General features: G+C 43.3%; 1 protein-coding gene across 4 annotated transcripts in view; it reads left to right on the top strand.

The window, feature by feature from the left end:
- LOC140664588 (uncharacterized) overlaps positions 1-22,446 on the top strand; it is a 95,105-nt gene that overhangs the window by 40,582 nt on the left and 32,077 nt on the right. The window contains exons 1-3 of one of the 4 annotated variants that reach the window (XM_072889807.1): positions 2,864-3,010; positions 3,301-3,364; positions 15,244-16,635. In XM_072889807.1, the coding sequence (XP_072745908.1) occupies positions 15,499-16,635 (1,137 nt within the window). In that variant the 5' untranslated portion in view covers positions 2,864-3,010; positions 3,301-3,364; positions 15,244-15,498. Of the gene's footprint in view, positions 1-2,863; positions 3,011-3,300; positions 3,365-6,336; positions 8,084-15,243; positions 16,636-22,446 lie in introns of those variants that run through there. The other 3 variants (XM_072889805.1, XM_072889806.1, XM_072889804.1) reach the window with 3 other exon arrangements.

Here is a 22,446-nt window from a genome sequence, read left to right as displayed (position 1 = left end):
AGCGACGTTGCTAGAAGAGAACGGCGAAAAAGGTCGAATCCGAGAGCCCTTTCTCACGCGGCGAAAGAGAGAGCGGAATCATCCCTCGACGGAATAAAATCAAACCAGAATCACGCCGCGCTCACCCTTCCGATCTCGAAAGATTCAACCCCTACACATCCTGAGCCATCGTCCAGCATCGGCTAGCCCCCTTCTACCCCCGCCCTTCTCTTCCTTCTCTCGTTCGCGAGGAACGGGCCGAGGCTTGACCGTTGTCCAGTTCTCAGCATCAGCATCCCTCTCCCGGCCCGTGAGAATGCTCCGGGATCGAGAACTGGTCCAGAGGAGACGCGAATCAGATTCACGGAATGAAGAGGGGAGAAGAAAAAAGTATGAATTAGAGTCGCGTACCGGAACGAGTGCGGAAATTCTTGTCTCACGAATTCAGTCCAAGAATCGCGTTCTATTCGTGCGTAGATCGTTAGTTGAATTCTCAAGCGATCTACGACACATTTCCGAGATGTTCGAAATTGTGATGTGTTGCGAACTTGTGGAGTGATGTTAAAGGACATTCTCAGTGTTGTAACTCTCGTGACGTAGATGCAGTGCATGAAATTGATAATACACATGTACTATGAGTTATGTATTTGCCGGTCTCTTTTATAAAGAGAATCGACAGAATATAACAACCTGCATAATTCATTTAGCGCTACTTTATAGATGCGAGTTTTTTTTTTTTTTTTTTTTTTTTTTTTTTTTTACGAGTGTCTGCTAGGTCATATCTCTGAAAATACGCACCTAAAAGCGATATCGGCTCTGTTCCAACGATATTTATATCTACTATTATTGTTCACTATTATTCTGGCTTTCCAATCGCGGTGATCTGATCTCCTTGATACACGATCCATTGATGCCGTTGATATCCGTCTATGACATAATAATTGCTACAAATACTTGTGAATTGCATTAATAATATGGGCCAATTCAGAAAAATTTGTAGTTTCTTTTAAATATTTTTTGACAGATTTTTGCATTAAAAATAATTAAAATATCATTTCATCATAATTTCCCGCTATATTCATGTGTTAAAAATAAGATTTATATCATTTGTTTTTGCTTGTTTTATTATCCATTTATTGAATGTGTTGTGTTAAATTTTCTTGTCCTATATCTTTTTTTCTTTAGATGTATTTTAAACATTTGACTTAAATGATATGTTTAATGAATAACGTAAATATTTACGGTGGATTTATAATCGATGCTATTTAATATAACAATATAATCGATATACTTAATTGTATGTATCTTCTTTTATATTAATTTATCTTATCTAATTATTTGCATTTTTTTCAATCTCTTGATTTTAATCTCTTCGTTATTGGTATTGCAACATATTTAAAGGTTGTGGGTATTTAAGTTATTTTAACATATGATTTAGTTAGAAATAATACTAAAATAATGTTTTTTTTTTTTTTAAATAGAGAGAGAGTTTCTTTTTCTAAATTGCTAAAGATATTCTTCAAGTAATCTATTTTGATATAATTACGCCGTTGAGAACGAAGTAACCATTAAAGCTGTATCACTGCCGTTCGCGATTTTTCACTTTCCATTCACTTTTAATTGCTTCTCTCCTCTACAGTCTGTCTTACTTTTCGAAGCGACGCTACTCATTCGGTGTAAAAAATCCATTACGTTTCTATCTTCTCTGAAAGAAGACCAGGTTTTCGCGTTTATTCTTCCGCTTTTAACAACGCTGCAAATTAACAGGATGGCCAATTGTGATCCTTGATGATCCTTGATAGCTTGATAATGGATTCTTTTAAAGATTTCTTTCGACATTTTTTACGGAATCACTCTTTTGATAATCGCGCAGAACTCTAACGATAGAAACTTATCACTTTCAATTTCTAAGAAGCCTCCAAAAGACCGATTAATTCACGTGCGCGTAAGAGACGTTTATGGCATTCTAATCATTGTCATTTTCTAAACGCAACGATCGAAATTTAGAGCTTCTCGCATTCGTTTCTCTCATCCAAATGCTAATAAGTCGGCAGAATTTACTTTACAAGTCGGGATGCTTATAAAGGAATATAGCTGGCGCGTTTAGTTGCAGTATCCCGACAAAACGAGAATTTTGCCATTCTATGCCTTCTCCAGCAGGAGACACAGTCGAACTTCCTCTCCTTCTCTCACAAAAGCGAGATCTTTCCTCATCTTTCAAAGCTTCGAGAAAAGCTCCACACTTTTACTTTTATCATATATATTGTCTTTTTCTTGCCTTAGTCAAATAACACAATAATGACTTTTTCGTCTTATTCTATAAAATTTCCAAAAATTGACAAATATTTTTTAATAAATTAATTTTTGCTGAATTTATTAATTAATTGACGATTCTTTAATAATTAATAAATCTTAAAGAGTACAGTTTTTATCAAATACATTCTTTCGTTAGTATTTCATTTGTTCGCGGATTGAGAAAGAGATTCCTCAGCGATTTTAGATTTTAAGCTTGCATCACGTGAAGGAGGACCCCCGGGGTGTGGGGGTCCCTCACGTGTGCGCTCGATTTCGCGGGGCATCTCACCTCGCCTCGAAACGAGGACGCAAGGGAGGGGAGGATCGGCGGGTTTCCGTCGCCGATTCGCTCCGCAGAGGCTTTCCAGGAAAACGTGGCAGCCACTCCAGCCAAGAGGATCGCCGAAAGAAGCTTTTAATCTGCCGAGAGATTTGGACTTTTGCCAACGGACGGTACGGCTCGTAACGTGAAGTGCAGTGTATATGCGCACCGTGTATATACGCGCCGACCGTGATTGCGCGAGGAGAATGTAATTAGTGACGGGACGTTGCTGTGTTGATCCTTCGTAGTGGTCGTTGCTTGATACTGGCGGCTTGTGCCCGTCACCCAGAACGGTACTGTCCCAGACTGTTTCCAAACGCCGTCGACGAACCGTGCCGTGGCCGTCCCGCTTAAGGAAAGGGAATTGTTTCTGGAACATTCACGCGTGATTGAACTGAGTGGTTAAGTGGGGAGGTACGAATGCAATCTGATCAAGAAAATGTTACGTTGGAATTGAAGTCAAAGAAAAAAAAATGAGGCATACAAAGATATTTATTTCTATGCTTAGATTTTATTACATTATAAATTAGAATTTAGTCGAATTTAGAATTAGTTTCTTTTTTTTTTTTTTTGCGTTAGTTAGCGAAGAAAAAAAGTTTAAGATTAATATTATAAAATTTATACCACGTGATTTTTTTTTTATAAATCGCTATATTTTATATATATATATATATATAAAGATTATATTTTTTTTTTAAATGTAGGATCACGAATAGACAAAAGAGCCGAATAGTAGAGGAATATCAAGAATTTTATAATCAAATTGAGGTGAGTAAAAATTTAAAACAGTTATATTACAAGAGAAACTTTTTTTCTAAATGAATCAGCAAGATTGATGTGTTTTTTTACGAATCTATCAAAAGAGATTAAAGTATTTATATCAAAATATTTAGCATCACTAGTTGACGTTAATTTATAATGTCTTTCTAACATCCTTCTGGTAAGGGTACGGTCCTTAAATAAGCAAGCCATTGGGATCTTTGAGCGGTCACAGATAATGTGCCTTTCTCAAATGATGGCTTTGTATTTTTCTTTTGTACTGTGTTAAAAGACGCAAAGTCGGAGAAATATCGTAAGGTATAGACAAATTTTGATACATTATTTTCATCCCTTATGTATGATGCTTGCGCGCGTTATTCGGACGACTTTTTATGTCGTATTCATGCGGTCATTTTTTTTCTGCGACTTGCAATCTCTCGAGGCTTATTTCTCGCGGGACATTTACGCTCAAGGAGTGCTTCAACGCTCACTCCAGAATGTTTCGGCTTTCAAGCTCCCTGATCAAGATAGATGATCCACTTTCGCGTGTGCGCGATCCACAACGAGCGGCGAGTCGTCGATCGATCGATCGTTATCGATCTGCTGCGCGGCGTCTCTCATTGAATTAATGCCGAATTTTTGGCCGCCGTCATCAAAGCGGTCCTGATTGCTGAGCGCGCATGGGTACCACAGTTGATTGGGATCATTGTAGGGGGCATTTTATGCACCGAGAGCATGCACCGCGGCTCCAACTTGAATACCGAATCAGGGAGGTTGAAGGAGAGAAAGAGAAAGAGGGAGAACAAGAGTGAGAGGCGCGGGGTGGTGGGGGTTACCGGTTTCAGAGGCTGCAGTAATAGTAGAAGGCTATGCTCTCCCCTTCTTCTGCTTTTCTTTTCCGTCCTTCGTCCGCGTTTTAATAATCCTCGACCCCCTTAGAGCGACCCGAACAAGGATAGAATACAGTTGGTCCCTCTATTTGCCTCGTGCCCGGTGTTAAGGGGTACCGCCCCCTACTGTGTACATTAGTCTCGCTCGCTCCCGCTTACCATGGTGATGTCTCCGCTCTTTTGCGTTCGACTTCTGCTTTCTCTGAATAGTTAGAATTCTCTAAAGAAGCGTGAATGTTTGGTGAATGTCGTGTTTCGACCTGGACGACAACGGTCCCTCTTCTCTAAGCGATACGTAAAAGGAAATTTATGATTTTCGCGACGCACGTACGTTTTTTCATACGAGTTTTAGAGGTTTTTATCGACTGATAAAACTCTCTCCTTTTCCCTATCCGTTAGATATTATTTCTTATAATTTTGTAAATTTCTTTGTGCGCTCACGTTTAAGTCTTTAGCTTTCTATATATTTTCTCATCCTTTCTTTTTTTTTACTGACCGTTACCTTCCTAGTACGTAGTCGCCCTCATCCGGTGTTTTGAGAAGAGAAGAATAGAGATTAAAGTAATTTCGTCAACTATTCTTTAGTGTCTTTTCATAATACTTTCTCAGAATAGTTGGGTCTTCTGTAATAATTCTTTAAAAATTGACAGTGTCTGCATCACAAATTTCGAATTTTCGTACAAAAGACAATAGTTACAACGATTCGTTGAATTGCAATAGTCTCTCTTTATAACACATAAAACGTTTAAATGTCATAGAACAATAGTAAATCTGAATATGATAAATTTTGCTACATAAACAATCATTTATCTTTTAATATAATTTGACCATTAGACGTGATGTAAAAATTTACTTATTAAAAATATTTCTCTTTATGAGTTAATATAATCCGAGGAAATCCAACACAACAGATATAATCGTAAAATCGCAGTAAAGTACCGATTCTAAGCGAAATTTTTTTCAGAGCTTTTTTTTTAATATTCAAAGCACATTCAAAAAATATTTCAATGAATCTGAGGGATGAAGGGAACTTTGAGTTCAGTTTCAAGCATTATCGCGTTTCTCCAGATTCTTTCGAGGACCAAGATTCTGCGCAGGCTTACACGATGCGCGTTGAATAATTCAGCGTTAACGTTTACAAAACTAAAGAAAACGCAAGCGAACGACTGCACCAACGAATTTGGAATTCGAGACATTTTTACCTGAAACTCTCGACACTGAAACAGTTTGTGGAATATTGCCAAATGAATTTAATGTTTCTCGTTTTCAAAAAATTCCAACAACAGTAAGGTTGTTAAATGCCGCGATAACTGCCCTCGCACAGATCCAATCTCTTTTTATCTTGCCGCTAAATACCTTTCCTCGCGTTAGCTTCAATTTTGAAAAGTTCCGGTAAGTTAGCAAATAGTTGTACGGTATAGTTCCGATGTAGACGTGCGTATACATATCAAAGAAAAATGTTCGAATTTTGCATCGATGGAACTAAGATGTGTGAAATGACGAAGGCTCGACAACGACGCGAAGGAGGATTCCGTCAAAGAAGAGCAAACGTCCCGCAGAGGGGACTAAAAGGACCGTAGCGAGTTGCAGGGTGAGAAAAAGTGGCAGAGGGATACATTGCGAAGGAACTTGGAGTGGAAGAAGGAGCAGCGGATACAGCGTAGAAAAAGAGAGAAACGGTCACGTTACGCGCGCGCGCGCGCGTGCACTTGCGGAAGAGAGCATCGGCGCGGCATGAGCGGCGGCGTGGCGCGATATGGCTTGGCTCGTCTCGGCTCGTCTCGGTTGAGCTTGGCACGGTGCGGCGGAACCAGACCGAGCGAACAGAGTGAGAAGTGCTCGCGCGAGACGAGAGACGAGTAGTCACGTTAGAGCGACGAGGACGAGATAGAGAGACGGCGGCGCAGAGTGCAGAGAGTCGGGATAGTGCGGGAGCCCGAGCGAGACCGAGTCGAGCCGAGGGCAGGCACAGAGAGCCGTTGGCGTAGTAACGCGTGAGGCTCTATAGCGTATAGCGTCGAGCCTGCTTGCTGCTTGCCTGCCTGCCTGCCTGCCTGCCTGCCTGCCTGCCTTGCTAGTTGCCCTTCCTCCCTCGACATCCCGCATCCGACCGTCCGTCCGACAGCTCGACTCCAACTCTATTCGTGTGAACCGCGCGTCTGTGTCCGTTCCGTCTCTCTCCGCGTGGTGCCTCTGTCGGTGGCAACTACACGCAAACGCTCCGGCCTTGCACTTGTGTGCGCGCACATTGGTGTGCGCGTGTGTTGGTTGGGGGTCCCGGCCCGACTCGGCGCTCTCGGCCCGTCCCGTCCCGTTCCGTAGAGTATCGCACCGCACCGCTCGCCACCCGCTATCCACAGCAGTTTCAGCCAGCCCGCCCGCCTGACTGCTTGCCAGTGTCCCACCGCACGCCGAACCGTTTGCACTCAGAAGCGATCAGGGAGCCCTTCTCTGCCTCCCTGCCGGCCACCCCGCTCGTACGCTCTCTCGGCTCTCGACTCTCGGCTCTCGGCTCTCGGCACCCCACTTCGGCCTCGTCTCTCCCTCACCGTCGCTCCGACCCCGTCCTTTTTTCTCTCGCTTCGCACGTACACACACGTACGCGCACGTGTCCTCTCTTTCCCTCTTGAAATTTTCTCCCTCTTCGTCCCTGGCGCGCGGCGTTTCTTCACGTCCCACTCTGTCCCGTCGAGACCTCTCTTCGCCTTCGCCCTCCTCTGGTAGTCGAGTTACACTCGGCGAACGCACGAGCACCGGCTATCGCTCTCTCCATCCGCTGGTTTTCCATCCCGTTCACCCTCTCTTGTCTCCCTCATCCGCGCTCCATCTTTTTCCTTCCAATCTTCTTTGTCCTTTTCTCTCTCACGTGTTTAACCTAGCCCCCTCCGCGCCGTTCTACGATCCCCCCCCTACGTTCCGCTCGCGACACGGCTGTCCTCGTCTCGTCGCGCCAGCCAACCGTTCTCCTTCTCCGTCTTTAACTCCTCTCTCTCTCTCTCTCTCTCTCACACCCTCTCTTTCTCTCTCGTTCGTTCTCCCTCTCGCTCGAGAGTAACGCCGGTGTGTACTCCCGCTGTCACCTGATCGCGGGACGCTTTTCGCGGGTGAGATACCGCTCGGCCACCGAGTCAACCCAGTCTGCCGGCGTTCTTGCTCCGATTCTTCCTTCTCGTTCTCTTCTCTCTCTTCTCTCTTACTTATACTTACTATACGTTTGTCTTTGTCCTTGTTTCATTTCTCTCGCTTACTCCTACCTTCCACTTCTCTTCCCTCCCCACCCCCGCGCGCCACCTTCCACTCTTTACTCTTCTACCACCGCTCTTCCTGCTGGTCGTCGTAGTGGTCTTCCTATACTCGCCTCGTTGCCGCGCGACGTCAACATCATCGGGCTGGTGGTTACCCAGAGGAAGAAGAGAGGCGAGAAAAAAGGAAAGCGAGCACAGAAGCGGCCGCCACCGTCCGACGGCGCTCGTCCGCGCGACCGTGTTGCGGACGATCTCTCGCCTCTTCCTCCTTTCACGGATCTTCGCCGGCACGTCGGAGTCGCCCGGAGAGAGAGGGAGGTGACACTTTCGGGCAGACACGCGGCACGGATCTCGCGCATTCGGTGGACGCACGCGAGGACACGGAAGAGCCGCGCTCTGTTGCAGATCGCTGACGGTGCCAAGATTTCGTTTTCCCCCCCCCCCTTCCCTCCTTCCCCCATCTTTTTTCAATTTCCATTTCGAACCCTTTGTTCCGAAAGCGTCTCGTGAGTTGAGTGAGCTTGAGCCAATCTTGCCAGTGCGTAAAACAAGCGATACACAAGTGTGACAGTGCTGAGGACGACGATTTTCAAGTGAGTTTCAATCGTAACTTATAATTTTCATGCTGTTTATGCGATTTTCTGTTTCTGAAAATTGCTCCCTTTCTCTTTCTCTCTCTCTTCCTGAATCATATTCGAAATCGAAATTCATCTCGGGAGTTTTTTTTTTTTTTACGTACGCGGAACAAAAAAATTATTGTGAAATTCGTGTGACGCGCGTTCAAACGTGATTAGTGAAAGATTCGTTTGAAAAAATTACGACATTTTTAACAGCTTTTCTTGATTATCCGTCGGATCGACGCGGACTGTCGGTTTAATCCGCTTTTTATGTCATTCAATGCCGAATGATATACGATTTTTAATTTATATTAATTGACATTTCCATTTATACTATCCATTTGCATTGATACATTTTTCAGCAATAAAATCGTTCACGAAACTATTTCGAAGTCATAACGACATACTATGTAAATGAGTGCTATAAATTATTAATCGATTCTCTTTCATACACGTATCTCGCATTAGAAACCTCGTGTTCCAAAATATATCGATATACCAGAATCACGCATACAAATACGATAATTTTGCGCAGCTGAAACAAAAAGTACGTGTTAACAATGTGTTGACGTACGTTCGTTTAATTGTACGTACGTTTTCTAATCACGGCGTTTCGATTATATTGCGGCTTGTGCGTCTAGGTTGCGCCAAGAGATCTCTCTCGTGACGCGAAAGGGCGCGAAAGGGCGACGTTTCTCAGAAATAATCGATCGATGCACGCGAGCAGCGCGGATCGAGGACATAAAATCCGAACAGAATTATTTCCCGAATGTCGTGCGTTTAGAGATTTCCTTCGTTTTCTCTTTGTCTCTCAAAAAGAAGAGTTCTCTCTCTCTCTCTCTCTCTCTCTCCCCGCCCCCCTCTCTTTCTCGTTGGGAAAAGAACAGAGAGATAGCAGCGTCCGTCCGTTACGGTGCCCGTTGCGGGCCGGTCGCCACACCCGCCCGTTTGGGAATTCAACTTACTGCCACTCGGGACTCGCGCAAAGAGAACGACGTTGGACGGTTTCTCCGACGGGATCTCTAACGGGTCTCCGTTTGCGAAAGGCGCCGATTCGGCGGTGGATTTAATCGGCCGATCCTTTTGTTGAAGGGCTTATCGCTGTCGGACGTAATTTTTCTTATCAACTGGCGATTAACTCGATGGAGGATATCATCGATGTGTACGTCAAGGCGTTTACTCAAGTTCTGTTATCACATTTAAGATTGCCTCGTCTAAGAAAAGTCTGATTATCGGTTTTCGAAGCGTTAAGAGATTGCCGCCATTTCGATCACACGCGATCGTTGCGTTTAGTTCTTCTTACTAGCGATTTAATTCGATGTAGGCGGACAATGAAAAACCCGCACGAAGGTTGGATTAGAAATTCCCAAAGCACTCGTTTGCGCTGCTCTTATAAAGCGCCATTTATAGTTCATCCCTGTCTCTATCTGCTATTTCTTTCTCTGACAAATTTGTTAATACGTAGCATTTCGCATCATTGAGCGACGATCGAGCGCGTTAAATTAAACGCACTTGATCGTCATTGCTGTGTTAAAACTCGTATTTAAATTTAATTCTCATTAACGATGATTGATCTTACATATTCAATAACTTTTCGGAATTTTTAAAAGATTTGTTGCAATTTTAGTATTTCTTTGAATTATTTACTGTATAAAGTACTAGCCATCTACTAAAATAATAATAATTAGATTCGAAATATCACAACATTAAAGAGGTTAATCGGTTAAAAAAATATACGTCGTATGGTTAACTGTCGTGGGGATTTATTATCTCTTATGATCCTTCTTAAGCAGTGTCTTTCACCAGACATAACTATTGAAACTATCTTACTTACGTTAATCTGATGGATGATCGATAAAAGTAGTTAAGGTTGGATATAGCTTCTCGCACAACTCTTGCGCCGAACAAGAACGGAATACGTTTATGCGCTTGCATCTCGCAATCTCGTTACGCTGATCCTTCGAAGCTTGAAAATAAAATGCGTCGCGTTTCTGAAGAGATTTTCGTGAGTATCATGTTCATGAGTTACATCATCTATAGATGATATTTAGTCTACTTGGTGTTCTTGGCGAACTTTTCACTCTTTCGTGCTAATCATATATTACAGACGTACATATGTACGTCTGTTATAAACCTGTCACGAACGTTCGAAATTTCGTACGTATGTAAACTGGTCGCGCGTCAAAACATGTGTCTATATTGATCGTAAATTGCTTCGGTTTATGGACTCTTTGAGCTTCGTTTGTGGAACTTGTGAAGTCGTCCGAATTCGACGTGCAATCTTTCAATCGCGATTGCGAAAGTATTCGCGACCAAATTTTAACTGAAAAATCGAAGCTATTTCGCGAACTCTGCAGTTTCATTGACGAACGTTCTTTTTTAGAAATCTTAATTTAACAAAATAAAAGTACGATTATTAGTAGAAAGCTTTAATTAGTTGTCACGAAATATTGATGTTTTTGCAAATTGCTATTTTTATCCTTTAATAATAGAAATTTTCTTCTAACAAACAGTTACGTTAATTTTCTTTTTTGGTAGTTTTTATTTTTGAAGAAAGAAGGAGCGATTTATGCTAATTAGCAATATATATTTACAATATATTTACCTTGAATAAATTAAAAGATTAAACGACGATAAAAGGTAGGATATTTATAGATCGCCAAATTCTACTAATTGTATTTTACATTCTTTGAAAGAGAATCAAAAAGGCTATGCAATCATAGTTAAAACAAAATTCTTTGAAAACTTGTGCAAAAATATCTCGCAAATATAGAAACAAAAAAAAACAATCATTTTTTTGATGATAGAAAATAGCAATACTTGTTACGATTCGATATATTAATTTGATATTTGAATTGGTAATAGTTAATCTATATATCAGAATCAATGCAAATGTAAATTGATCTATCTGTATTTGAATCATGATACTACACGAAAATATGTATAATTGTGAAATAAAAATATATTTCTTGAAAACGAGAAGAAAAATAATACGTTAAAATCAAATTTCTATCAATTTCTAGGCATACTTGTAAAAATTTGTTATAGACAAGGGGAATCTGTCATCAACCTCATTATGACATAATCTTTTCTGATTCAAAATCTGGCAATTATTTTATAAATCTTGCATAATATTAGTATAGAGATATTCTTTTTATTCGCAATAATAAAAAAAAAAAAAAAAAAAAAAAAAAAAAACAAAGAAACGTTCACGCATCTCCAGATGATGAAAATAGCAATCGCAAATTTGTGGATCGGCAGTCGCGAGACGCCGCTGTTACGAAACCGATCAACGGGTAGACAAAGAGAGGGCAGGGAGGAAGAGGGGGCGGGGGTGGAGAGGGGAAGGAGGATGAACGGGAGGACCCGGTGGCGTCCTGCGCGGGAAACGGATAACCGAAACTGCCGCGTATGCACGCGTACAACGGGTGGGCGTACGTGGTAATACAGTGGCCATGCGAGCTTGATTACACATTGCGATCACGAGTGTCCCACGAGCGGGCGGACATAAGGCCTTTTGTCGCACTATGGCCTGCGGGCAGGAAGCACGTAGCGTGACACCCGGCCGGCTCGGTGTGCGAGCGGCACCCATATTATACGCTGAGTAATATGTACATGAAGGGAGAGAGATAGAGAAAAGAGATAGAACGCGAGAGGGAGAATATAGCGTATACGTAGAGTGAAGAAGGGAGATAGAGCGACACGGTGGAAGAGACAGGAGGTGAAACGAGAGAGAAAGAGAGAGAGAGAGAGAGAGAGAGAGAGAGAGGGGTGAGGAAGAGAGAAAAGACGGTCTGCGGGGACGATAGGGGACGCGCTATAATACTCGGTGGTGGTCCCATGCCACTACGTGACTTGTGTGCGGCTCTAAGCCGAGACATATCACCGTCCCGGGGCCCCGTTTCTGCCACCTAAAGGAGCGCGCGGATATATCGCGCGCCGGGGCTATTATAGCGGCTACCGTGCCGGACGAACGGTTTCGATCGACCTTATTGAATTTGCTCTCCCCCCCCCCCCCCCCCCCCCCATCACCCTGCCGCTCCTCCCGCAACCGTTCCGCCGTACGGGTTTGTTTCCTGATTGTTCGTCGCGAGTTATCTAGGCACCGACTTAATCGGGTCACCTAATCATGAATGCAGGTTCTCGAGTTTTTATTTATTTATTTTTTTTTTTTTTTTTTTTTCCTCACCCAGCCGGGTTTCTGTCCGCGGCGAGCGTTTGCGCACCGTATGTACATCAGTTCGGTGAAATCGGAACGCGGCGAGATAACTTAATTTGGGATTTCCCTCATTCTTTGCACACATTCACGTATGCAGACGCTTATTAAGTTTCCTTCAAAACATTCAGAGACCGTTTAAAATTTTAAAGCCACGAATGCTTGCGCTTAAAATTTATTCTCTTAAATATTTCATACATATTGAAATTCTAATAATTATTAGATGAAGATTTTTCGATAACATAATTCCATTTATATAAATTATACGTCTTCTCAGATTTTGGTAATATCTTGATTATTTAAAATTATTTTTTCACGACATACAAAATATTACATGGCAATTGAGAAGTTAATTTTCATTTTTCTTTTCAACTTGCTTGTATTCTCATACTTTCGTAATCAAAAAGCATGATGGAATATGTTCCGTTTAATATTATCAGTCGATTTTATTCTCTTTGATCTCTTTCCATTGATTTGTCTGCGAGTCTAGTGGCGCGAGTTAAATATGAGACTGCAGTAGTTAATAGATACTTAATTGTTCCATTAATTAAGGAATCGTGGCTCTCTTAAAATAAACCTATTCGCACTCTCGTACGATCGTATCTTTGCGCATGATAATATTGATTATGTGACAATGATATTATCCCGACATTTTGATCGTATTTTATCTTCGTGATCTCTCTTTCTTTCTTCCTCTTTTTCTCTCTGGTTCTCTGTTGAAGGAGCCGGCGTACATCGCGATCCGGCCATTATGCCAGCCACTGTGCTAGACGCTTCGATCGGTCTCATTGAATTAGTTCCCGCTCGCGGACTTGTTTCTCGATTGTCCAGCGTAAACCGCAGAGGTATACCATTTTACACGGAAACCGGTCCGTCAGTCGGCTCGTTGATTGACATTTCCAAGAGCGGTAATCGCGAATAAGAAATCTATCCCAGTCCTTGGTGTGATTATTTCGTCAAAATATATCAAACGATCCAGGCTAACATATTTAGGGATATATTTGTAATAGTCGTCAGAATAACTATCTCGTTCATGAGAGTAACTAATGTCTATTGTGAAAGAGCGCCCAACAAACTTAGTCTTGTACAGACTTTTCGTGGTTTTAGATGCTAAAGTCTCTATCTTTTTCATGTAAAAAATATAGACAATTTATTTTAAACATACAAAATTCACGTCTTATTGAATATTAGTTTATGATTTAAATGAAGTCTTCATTTATGTGTTTTTCAATTATAATTTTTGAAATCAATTTTATTAATATCAATATAAACACTTGTTAATTATTTCACTTACTATGTATGTATACATACATATATACCACGGAAGACTATCTAAGATTCTCTATATTTTGTTTTCCTCGTTACCTCGAAGAACTTTATCAAAATAGTTATATTCGCATTTATTCCTGCGAGTCGTGCTCATTGAACGTGTCCTGCAATTGTCGACAATTTGCCCGTTAACACAGCCCAAGGCCGTCGATGAAATTGACTGTTTCCGCGACTCCGCGAGATTTCATTTTGATATCCGCCACGACCTACCGGTATTCCGAGGATTATCCAGTTCCCGTCATCTAAGGATGCTTTAAGCATCGCTCTCGGGCTCTTAGAACGGACTATGAGGTCGACGTTTCGATCGACCTTATCGAATTAATTCCCGCTCCTAGGTTCGCGCCACCATTGCGGATTATACTCTACTCGGTCACGTTTATTCGCAGTACGTGACTCACGAGATCTTCGATACATTTACAGTGATTTTGATCACTTTGCTTTGCTATATAAATTTATATTCAATATATGTATATGTATGTGTGTGTGTGCGCGCGCGTATGAATTTGAACGAATCGTCACAATTTTGTATTGGAATTTCTAGATCTTTTAGATAAACCAGCGACAGATATAATAGAACGTTCATCAAAGAGCGTGATAGGACGTCTCTAGGGGTGAAAACAAAGGGTGGCTGCATTTTTAGATCGTTGTATTTCATTATTTTTCGACTCTACACGTCGCAGAAGGCTGATAACAATAATTGTTGGATCTTATATCGAGATTTTTTTTCAGATGACACGTCGCACGCTACATTCTATTGTAGTTTGATATCGGGCATTCGAATATACACACGGAGCGCAAAAGCGCCCCACGCGCGAAAGGGAAGGTCGTTGCGACTAACCGGTTACGTTTCTCTGTTTAATACGTCGTGTAAACTGCTAATTGTGTCAGCGTCTATCCTAATGCTGCTCTTGCGAAAACTTCCTATTTCTTCATTTGCGGTTAGAATTGAAACGTGAAGAAGCGCGAGATTTCTATATTTCAAGTGTGATGTCTAACAGTGAAAAGTTGATCCGTTTTGCATTATTTAAAACAACAGTAATTTGTTGACTGTACTTTCAATAAAAGAAATAGAAATATAAAGTATAGATGTTAGATCAGTGATTTATTTTAAATGCAACAGGTTTCGAATCCTGATGAATTTAAAGAAGCTAAAATAAATAAACTAGAAACACAAACTAATCTCTCAATTGCAGCGGAATTTCAGAAATTTTGCTCGCGTCATTTTCCAAATAAATGGCTCGCTAGATGCTGTTACCTTTACGAGCCCCTGAATAAGCTCGAAGAGAGGCAAGAGTGATCGGATCTAGTCGAGCGGAGAATATAGAGCGGAGAGTTTTTCGCGGCGAGAATTTTTTTTGTGCCGCGCGTCTATTATCGGACAGAAAGTGGAAGGCGACGGGAGTCAATTTCCCGAGTGAATTTCTGCCGCGTATTATATCCGAGCAGTTATAATCTACTTCTCCCACTGACGATAGCCTTCACCCGCTCGGCTAGCAGTCCATTAGCGGCGCCCTCGCGCTTAAACGTTTCCGCCGCTTAATTGCGCATAGCTAATTTTCCTCGTCACATTTCGTCCCTCTTTTGTTTCCAGGCGCAGCATCGTCGTCGCAGCTGTCATCCCCGTCATCCCTGAGGAAAAACGTCGGGGCGTTTCTTGAACGATACGGTGTTAACGTTACCGCAAACGGCTCGTTGAGTCTCGAACAAACAAGTGGATCGTGGATAATCTCTATAGTGTGACTTTGGTGCTTGCAGTGTTGAGTGTCGATGTGCCCGTTGCAGGATAACGGCCAAGAACAGAAGGTCGCTTGCGACACGTAAACACGAGAACCCGAACGACGCGAATATGGCCAGCACGACAATGATGGGTCTACGTCGCAGAGCGCCGGTGAACAGCTCGCCAACTCCCTCGAGTCAGTCATCATCCACGACGAGTACGTCGTCATCGAGCAAGCGCTTGAGGAACGAGAATAACAACAGCCCATCCCACGGAAATCTGAACTCGATGAACAGCTCTCGGGATGAACCACCGACGAAGAAGTCCCGCGGGACTTCGACGAGCGGAGCGAAGGGTAGTAATTCGTCTTGCTCGTCGTCGAACTCTACAACCACGAGTACCTCGACTGACAGCCAGAATTCAAGGAGTCGCGGAACTTCCGTCTCGAGATCGGCCACTCAGACCAAGTCGTCGTCCACTTCGACGGCTGCCACCTCGGCTGCCTCTTCCTCGACGAGCGATATATCGAACGGCACCGCGCTCTCCACCAGCTGGACGACTACGTCAAGCATGTCGGACGTGCCGTCGTACGCTTCCGTAACCGGGCTCGGCTTGACAGGCGGACAAACGGCCGGCCTGTGCGCCGGAAGCCTCGGCATGCCTCCTACACCGATACCACCGTACATGTCGACCTCCATGGCGACCTTCGTTGGTAACGCCACAAATCTCGGTAAAAGCTCGTCCGTCTCGTACCTCGACATTTCCAACATGACCAGCAGTTCCTTGGCCGCTTCCGGCGTCGCCAACTCATTAAACAACGGATATCCAGCGAAGGGTTCCGCCGCCGTCGACACGAAGAGCGGAATAGCGTTGTCGTACTCGTCGAATGTCAACGGCGCTCCGTACAACGTGCAAAAGGGCCCGAACGGACCCGACGTGGCCAACGCTTCGCCGAGGAAGTTTCAAAACGACGCTATGTTCAACGCTTATCAACCATGGGTCATCAAGACGTATGGCGATCTGGCAAAGACTAAAACGATCACTATCAAGAAATACGCGCGTATCTTGAGGACGTTACGAGGCGAGGAAATGAACAGCGCGGAGAACAGCAAGTTCCGCTTCTGGGTCAAGAGCAAGGGTTTCCATATCGGTCAGCCGGAAGGCTACGATGCGAAACCGGCCGACAGGATTATCGGACGTCACGCCGTCACAAACCCAGGATTGGATCCGCCGCTTTACGTGCCCACGCAGCTGCCGCACAACAAGGTGAGTACGTCCAAGCGGATTATCCTGTCTTCCGTAATCGCGAGAAGCGTTCCTGCAGAAACGTTTCTCGCAGGTAGAGCGCTCACGAGTGCTCGATGAAAGAACACGGGATTAAGAGAGCGTTTTTGCCAGAGGCAATTTTGTCACCGAGAGATAATCTTTCGTCGTTCGAGGAGTCGCCGCGATTTAGATTAATAAATGATGAAACGAACATAGATGAGTTTTGTGTTGGAATATATTTTACGCGTTTTTTATTTACCACCTTTTAAATATATACAGTTTTATTTAACGTTAAACACACGCGTGGATTCAGATAAAATTACACAGATATTTTTACACGCATATCGATACATATCGTTCTTTCAGCATCTTTCGCTGTACTTTTCGAGTGATGCTCTTCAGAGAAATACTCAGAGCGAAGAAGAAACGGTTGTAACAATTTTCTTACGCGCTAACCGTACGCAGAGAACGGTAATAACGTCTCTACGAAACTGTCCTATATTCCGCCCGTAAATTCTACTTTCTTATCCTTATTCCTGGGAAATTGACTTTCGGGCTTTTATCCACGCAGATTGGTCGTTTCGCGCGCGTTTTCCGACCGTGTGTGGAAAAGAGCCGCACCGTAGCCGGCCTACTGAAAATCCGATGATTACGGGTCGGTGGGATTTATCTTCGTGGCAAGTAGAAAAACCGCGAGAAATCTCGGGCGCGGTATGTTCAGAAAGCAAGAGAGAGAGAGAGGGGAGAGGGAGAGGGACAGGGAGCTCGTCGTGCGCAGATAAGGGGCGGCTTAATTGCATCTAATTATGTATATACGCTCGTGTAACGGCACGACGCCGCCACCTCGTCCGACGTTTTCCGTCGGTGAGGAAAGGAGGGAGGAAGAGACCTACGTCGATGCAACGGCGCTTCGATCCACTTGTCTTCGAGCCTTGCCAAGCTCGGAGTGAAAGAGAAAAAAAAAAAAAAAAAAGAAAGAAAGAAAAGAGAGAGGCCGTTCGCGTCACGCCATTTGTCTGGTCGGTCTCTCTTTGGGTACAGCTTCCGCGATTTTCTATCCGCGTCCTCTTCGGGGGAACTCGGCAAAACGAAACCTGCGAGAGACTCTGCTTACTTCGCCTCCTCACGCTTGATACGCTGCTACTTTAAGGCTATCCGATAACGCGTTAAATTACTTAGACAGCGCCACGTCATCGTGCACGCCCTATCGGGCCTGCGTTGGATATTCCGGGAATATCCTGTGATTTACTCACGCCGGAATGTCTTGATTAAACTGGTCGTGGTTATGGATAACCGGATAAACGAAGTGATAATCTAATCTGTAAAATTGATTTACATTGATTTTCGACATCGAAAGATTGAAATTTGACATAGGTGTTAATTATATATAAATAAAAATCGATATCTTCCGATATCGATAAAATACTCTCTTAATATATCAAAGTTATCTCGTATAACAGCTTCAATTTTATTATATTTTATAGCATTTAATTATGCAATATTTTTACAAACTATATATACGTTTTATTTTTATAAGTAAATCCTCTGTAATATTGAATATTACTGTAAAGAATAATCTGTCAAAATTGTCACGGACGCGTTCGTTCTCTCGGCATTCGTTTCCTCTATCAAGGCAACGATGCCCCGTTATCATCCGTATATCTGTGAGAGGTGTTCACACGCGGTGTAAGACGCTCTCTCTCTCTCTCTCTCTCACATAGCATACACTTTTTCCCCGTTGCTCAATTACATTTCACTCTATCGCGAGAGACGGACGCTTTCACAGTTTTCTTTGCCTAGCGTAGCATACTGCGCGATCCAGTCTCACAAAAATCAGACATCGCCTCTCGAGTTCTTTCAAATCGCCGCGCCGGCGAGATTACGGCGTTATTTTATCCAGTATTTCCACATTGATAAAAACACAGTGAATTTTATTTCATTGCGAAATCTCAAGAAACGACCATGTTAAAGTTTGTCCTTGTCAGTAATTATTCACTCGTCGCTCGTCACTACATTATAGTTTTCGGAATCAATTAAAATCATTATTAACCCTTACTCCATATTGATGAGTCAGTACTGTCGGTACAATTTTTAACAGTAATTTCTCGAAAACGAATGGTCTTAAGACCATTATTATTTAATTATTTAAACAAACTATTATTTTTTTTCAAATTTATTATTTCAGTCTTTATTCAGAGGGATCAAAAAAGGCATACAAATCTTTTCGGATTTTATAAACACTTTTATTCATTTATAAACGCGTCGAATGTTGATCTGTACGGTTTGAAGATGAAAAAAATAACAATACGGAGTTAATTATGGTATTACAGTCTACAGCTTCAACTTCTACAAGTCGCACCTGGAATCGAATGCCTAAACGTAAAATTTTGTTCTCGTTCGCGAATCTAATTCATATTCGTGCAGCGAGAAAAGGAAGTATAACCATTCTCTTTCTCCCTTCTAAAATTGCAATTCTATTAGTTACACTCATGGTCGCTGTTTGCGTGGTTCTGACGCGCGCGTCGCGGTGCCGTGGGATTCCGGGCGCCGAAGCGGCACTCTTTCTCACGGAAAAGAGGAAGAGCGCGGCGGGCGCGCTTAGAATTCCGCCGCTTCGCTCGCATGCTCGGTCCATCGATCGGGATTCACAGTTGCGGGTGGTCGGAGCGGCGGAGGATTCATCCTCCCCTCGGCCCTCGCCCAGCGGCAGCGGTGGCAGGATTTTGCGTACCTTCCGAGATTCTCCCCGTCCTTCTTTTTCTCTCTCTTTCTCCACTCCATTTCCGTTCACGGCGTCCCGCAAAATATCACCCGCTCGCGACACTCATTTTTCACGGTTGACCGTCGTCGAGAGCCGCGAGATAACAACGGTAGAGAGGAAAGGTTCGCCACCGCGATAACTCTCACGGGAGAGAGAGGAGCTTTCTTTTCTCTCCTCTTCTACTCCACTCGGTCCCTTTCGCTCGCTCGCCTCGAGGGTGGCAGAAGAGTAGGTCTGGCCAGTCATTAGTCACTTTCCGAAGCAGAGGCACAGACAGGCCGCAGCTCTTCCTTCCTTTCGTCCGTCTCGCTTCCTCCTGTTCTATGTTTGCTTCTCTCTCTCTCTCTCTCTCTCTCTCTCTCTCTCTCTTTCTCTACATCCTTCCCTGCTATTTTGTCTCGCTCCATGTGCCGTCTACCGGCCGCGCGTGCTCTTCTCTTCTTCGTCTCGCCACGGTTCTGTGCTTTCCTCGTGCCTTTGCCTCTCTTGCACGGTCTCTCTACACCGGCCACCCTTCGTTCCCTTCCGCACCTTACCCCCCCCCCCACCGCCGCGCCGACTACGAGACTCCGATTCCAAGACCCGAAGCGGTATAAGTCTCCCCTCTCATCGGGCTTCGTTGGCTGTGGCTTCGAGACGTTCTCGCTTGCTCCCCTCGCTAGGAGAAACGCCGCCGTGTTTGCCTGCTCTCTCGGTGCTAAGCCTCTCGCGCGTCTATCTTGATTGAGAGGGAGCGCTGGTATGCTCCCTCCTCGTCACGCTACGTCGTTTTCTCCGTCCTTGTTGTGATTACGAAGTAGATCTAGAGAGGGAGAGAGAGAGAGGGAAAGCGAACTAACCGTGCTTAGTGAACCCGACGAGGATGCAGCGAGAGAGAGGTTGTCATTGATCGTCCCGACTGCGGCTTGTGAGCCGCTAAAGGTCCCGTACAAGCACGGGCCCGCCGGCATGTAGCCGCAGCTACATGTGTGCGTATATGTGTGTGTGTGTGTGTGTGTGTGTGTGTGTAAGCACACGTGCGTAAGTGCTCTGCTCGTCGTTCTCGTGCGTGCGACGGCGGAAACTTTTTTTTCTTTTCTTGCGCTGCTCAAATTGCAGCGTTATTAGGTTGGCTGTAGCGATCCGACACGTAATTTTGATATTTGATAAAAATGTGAAAAACACGACAATACCATTATACGTTAACGTGTATCTTTCGAAAAAATTCTGCAGCACAAACTGCGTAAAAAAATATTCATAGATACAATCGTTATGTCATTTTCGGAAGCAATAAATTTTAATAAGTTTACAAGAAAAAAAAATTAAAAGATAAAACACTTTATATATTATATAAATTTAATCGAAGCTATGATTAAATATGCTGTATGTAGTAACGTATATACATTTAGACTGTCTTCTCGTGATGTATTTACTGTTGAATTAGATTTATCTCTTTGTTCTTTTTCTCTAATGATTTCTGTGATACAGAGATAGCATGAACATAATAATCAAACCCAGCAACAAATATCTGATGACGTTGTTAACAACGATATTTCTTGCGAAAATTGCGAGCGCCCGGAGAGCGCTGCTGAAAGTTTTTAATCAATGGGACAGGGGGAAGTAGGACACCCCTAGAATAGGTGGCAAGATGTGAACAAGGAAAAAGACGGTCCGCGCGCACAGAGGTTAACCGAGGCGATAATTCGTCGCTCCGCTTTCCGAGGGTTTGGCTCGGTTAACCGAAACCGTGGTTCCGAGGGTGTGTGCCGCGACCCTTAGCCAATAAAACAGTTGACCTCTTTCACCGGAGAAGAGTAGCAAGGCGGAACGAGTAAGCGACGCGATCCCGAGATCCTCTGCATTTTTGGCGAACGCTACGAATTCTTCGCTAATGGTTCTCCTTCTCTCTTTGATTTCACGGCTCTTCTCCTTTGTTTGGACAGCTACGAATAGGTTGATAAAAACGTGTAAATAAATTGCGATCGATCGGACGATACTGCGTAATGTTTTTTAAAAGAATAATTATCGGAAAACTCTCTTGCGGGAAAGGAAATTTATTTGATCTCTACAGCAAAATTTACGTTGCCTTTTTACATTCAATTTCCTCACTTTTCATCGATTTTAATCAATGTAAATATCTCATAAACAGAATCATTTTTAGAAATTTCTTATCTTTGAAAAGGTTTAGGTATAATATAATTTTTTTTAATTCTAGTTTTTGAAAATGTACAGATTTTAGGTGATATGTCAAATCCATCATGTTTGATTCCCTCAGTGTATCGATGCCGATACGAGATTAAAAAAAAAAAAAAAAAAAAAAAAAAAAAATATTTGTTAACAGTGGCTCTTCGTATAATAGTATTCGATGTTGATATTCCGTATATAAAATTGCTCTGCGCGCCCTTCGATCTAGCCCTTAGCGCAGTTCAGGCAGCAACGCTTGATTATTATCACCGCCCCTACCTCGATAATGAAAGTACGTGCGCGCGCTCCCTTACGTGTGTATATACGCGCGTGTGGCTGTATCGAGAGCGCCAGGGTTCGCCGCCTGGTTGCATTCGGGCACCGGCGGTGGACGGGACCTGATGGGAAGAGCGGCGGCGGTAAAGAGATAGAGGGGAAGCTACAACGAGGGTGGCTTCGAGGCGTATACTCGCTGTGTTTCGGCCCTGCTGAGTCACGCACTAAAGAGAAACGCGTGAGGTCTCTTTCCGTGAGGGACGAACAGAGGGTTCCGACTACGACGACAACGACGGGAGCTTCGTGCGGGAATTTTTATTTTTAGCATGCCACACTGATCCGGACAGAACCCTCTTCCCCGTGCTCGATTTTTAAAAGACAGTACTTTTTAAAATTGTACTAACTTTTTACACAGACTAACAAAGAAGGGAAATATTTTTTGTAATAAAATAATAAATACACTAACGTAAAGAAAAGCACCTTTTTTGGATGGATATAAATACAATAACAAATATTCAAGTTATATATTTTCAACAATAGAATACATGTTGCAATAATTAAGTTCTAACTTTTGTGTTAAATTTTTGATTGAATTTTAATTATTAAACAAA

Source organism: Anoplolepis gracilipes, chromosome 4, assembly GCF_047496725.1.
Source record: "Anoplolepis gracilipes chromosome 4, ASM4749672v1, whole genome shotgun sequence".
NCBI classification, from domain to species: Eukaryota; Metazoa; Arthropoda; class Insecta; order Hymenoptera; family Formicidae; genus Anoplolepis; species Anoplolepis gracilipes.
This window is presented reverse-complemented; position numbering and strand designations above follow the sequence as displayed.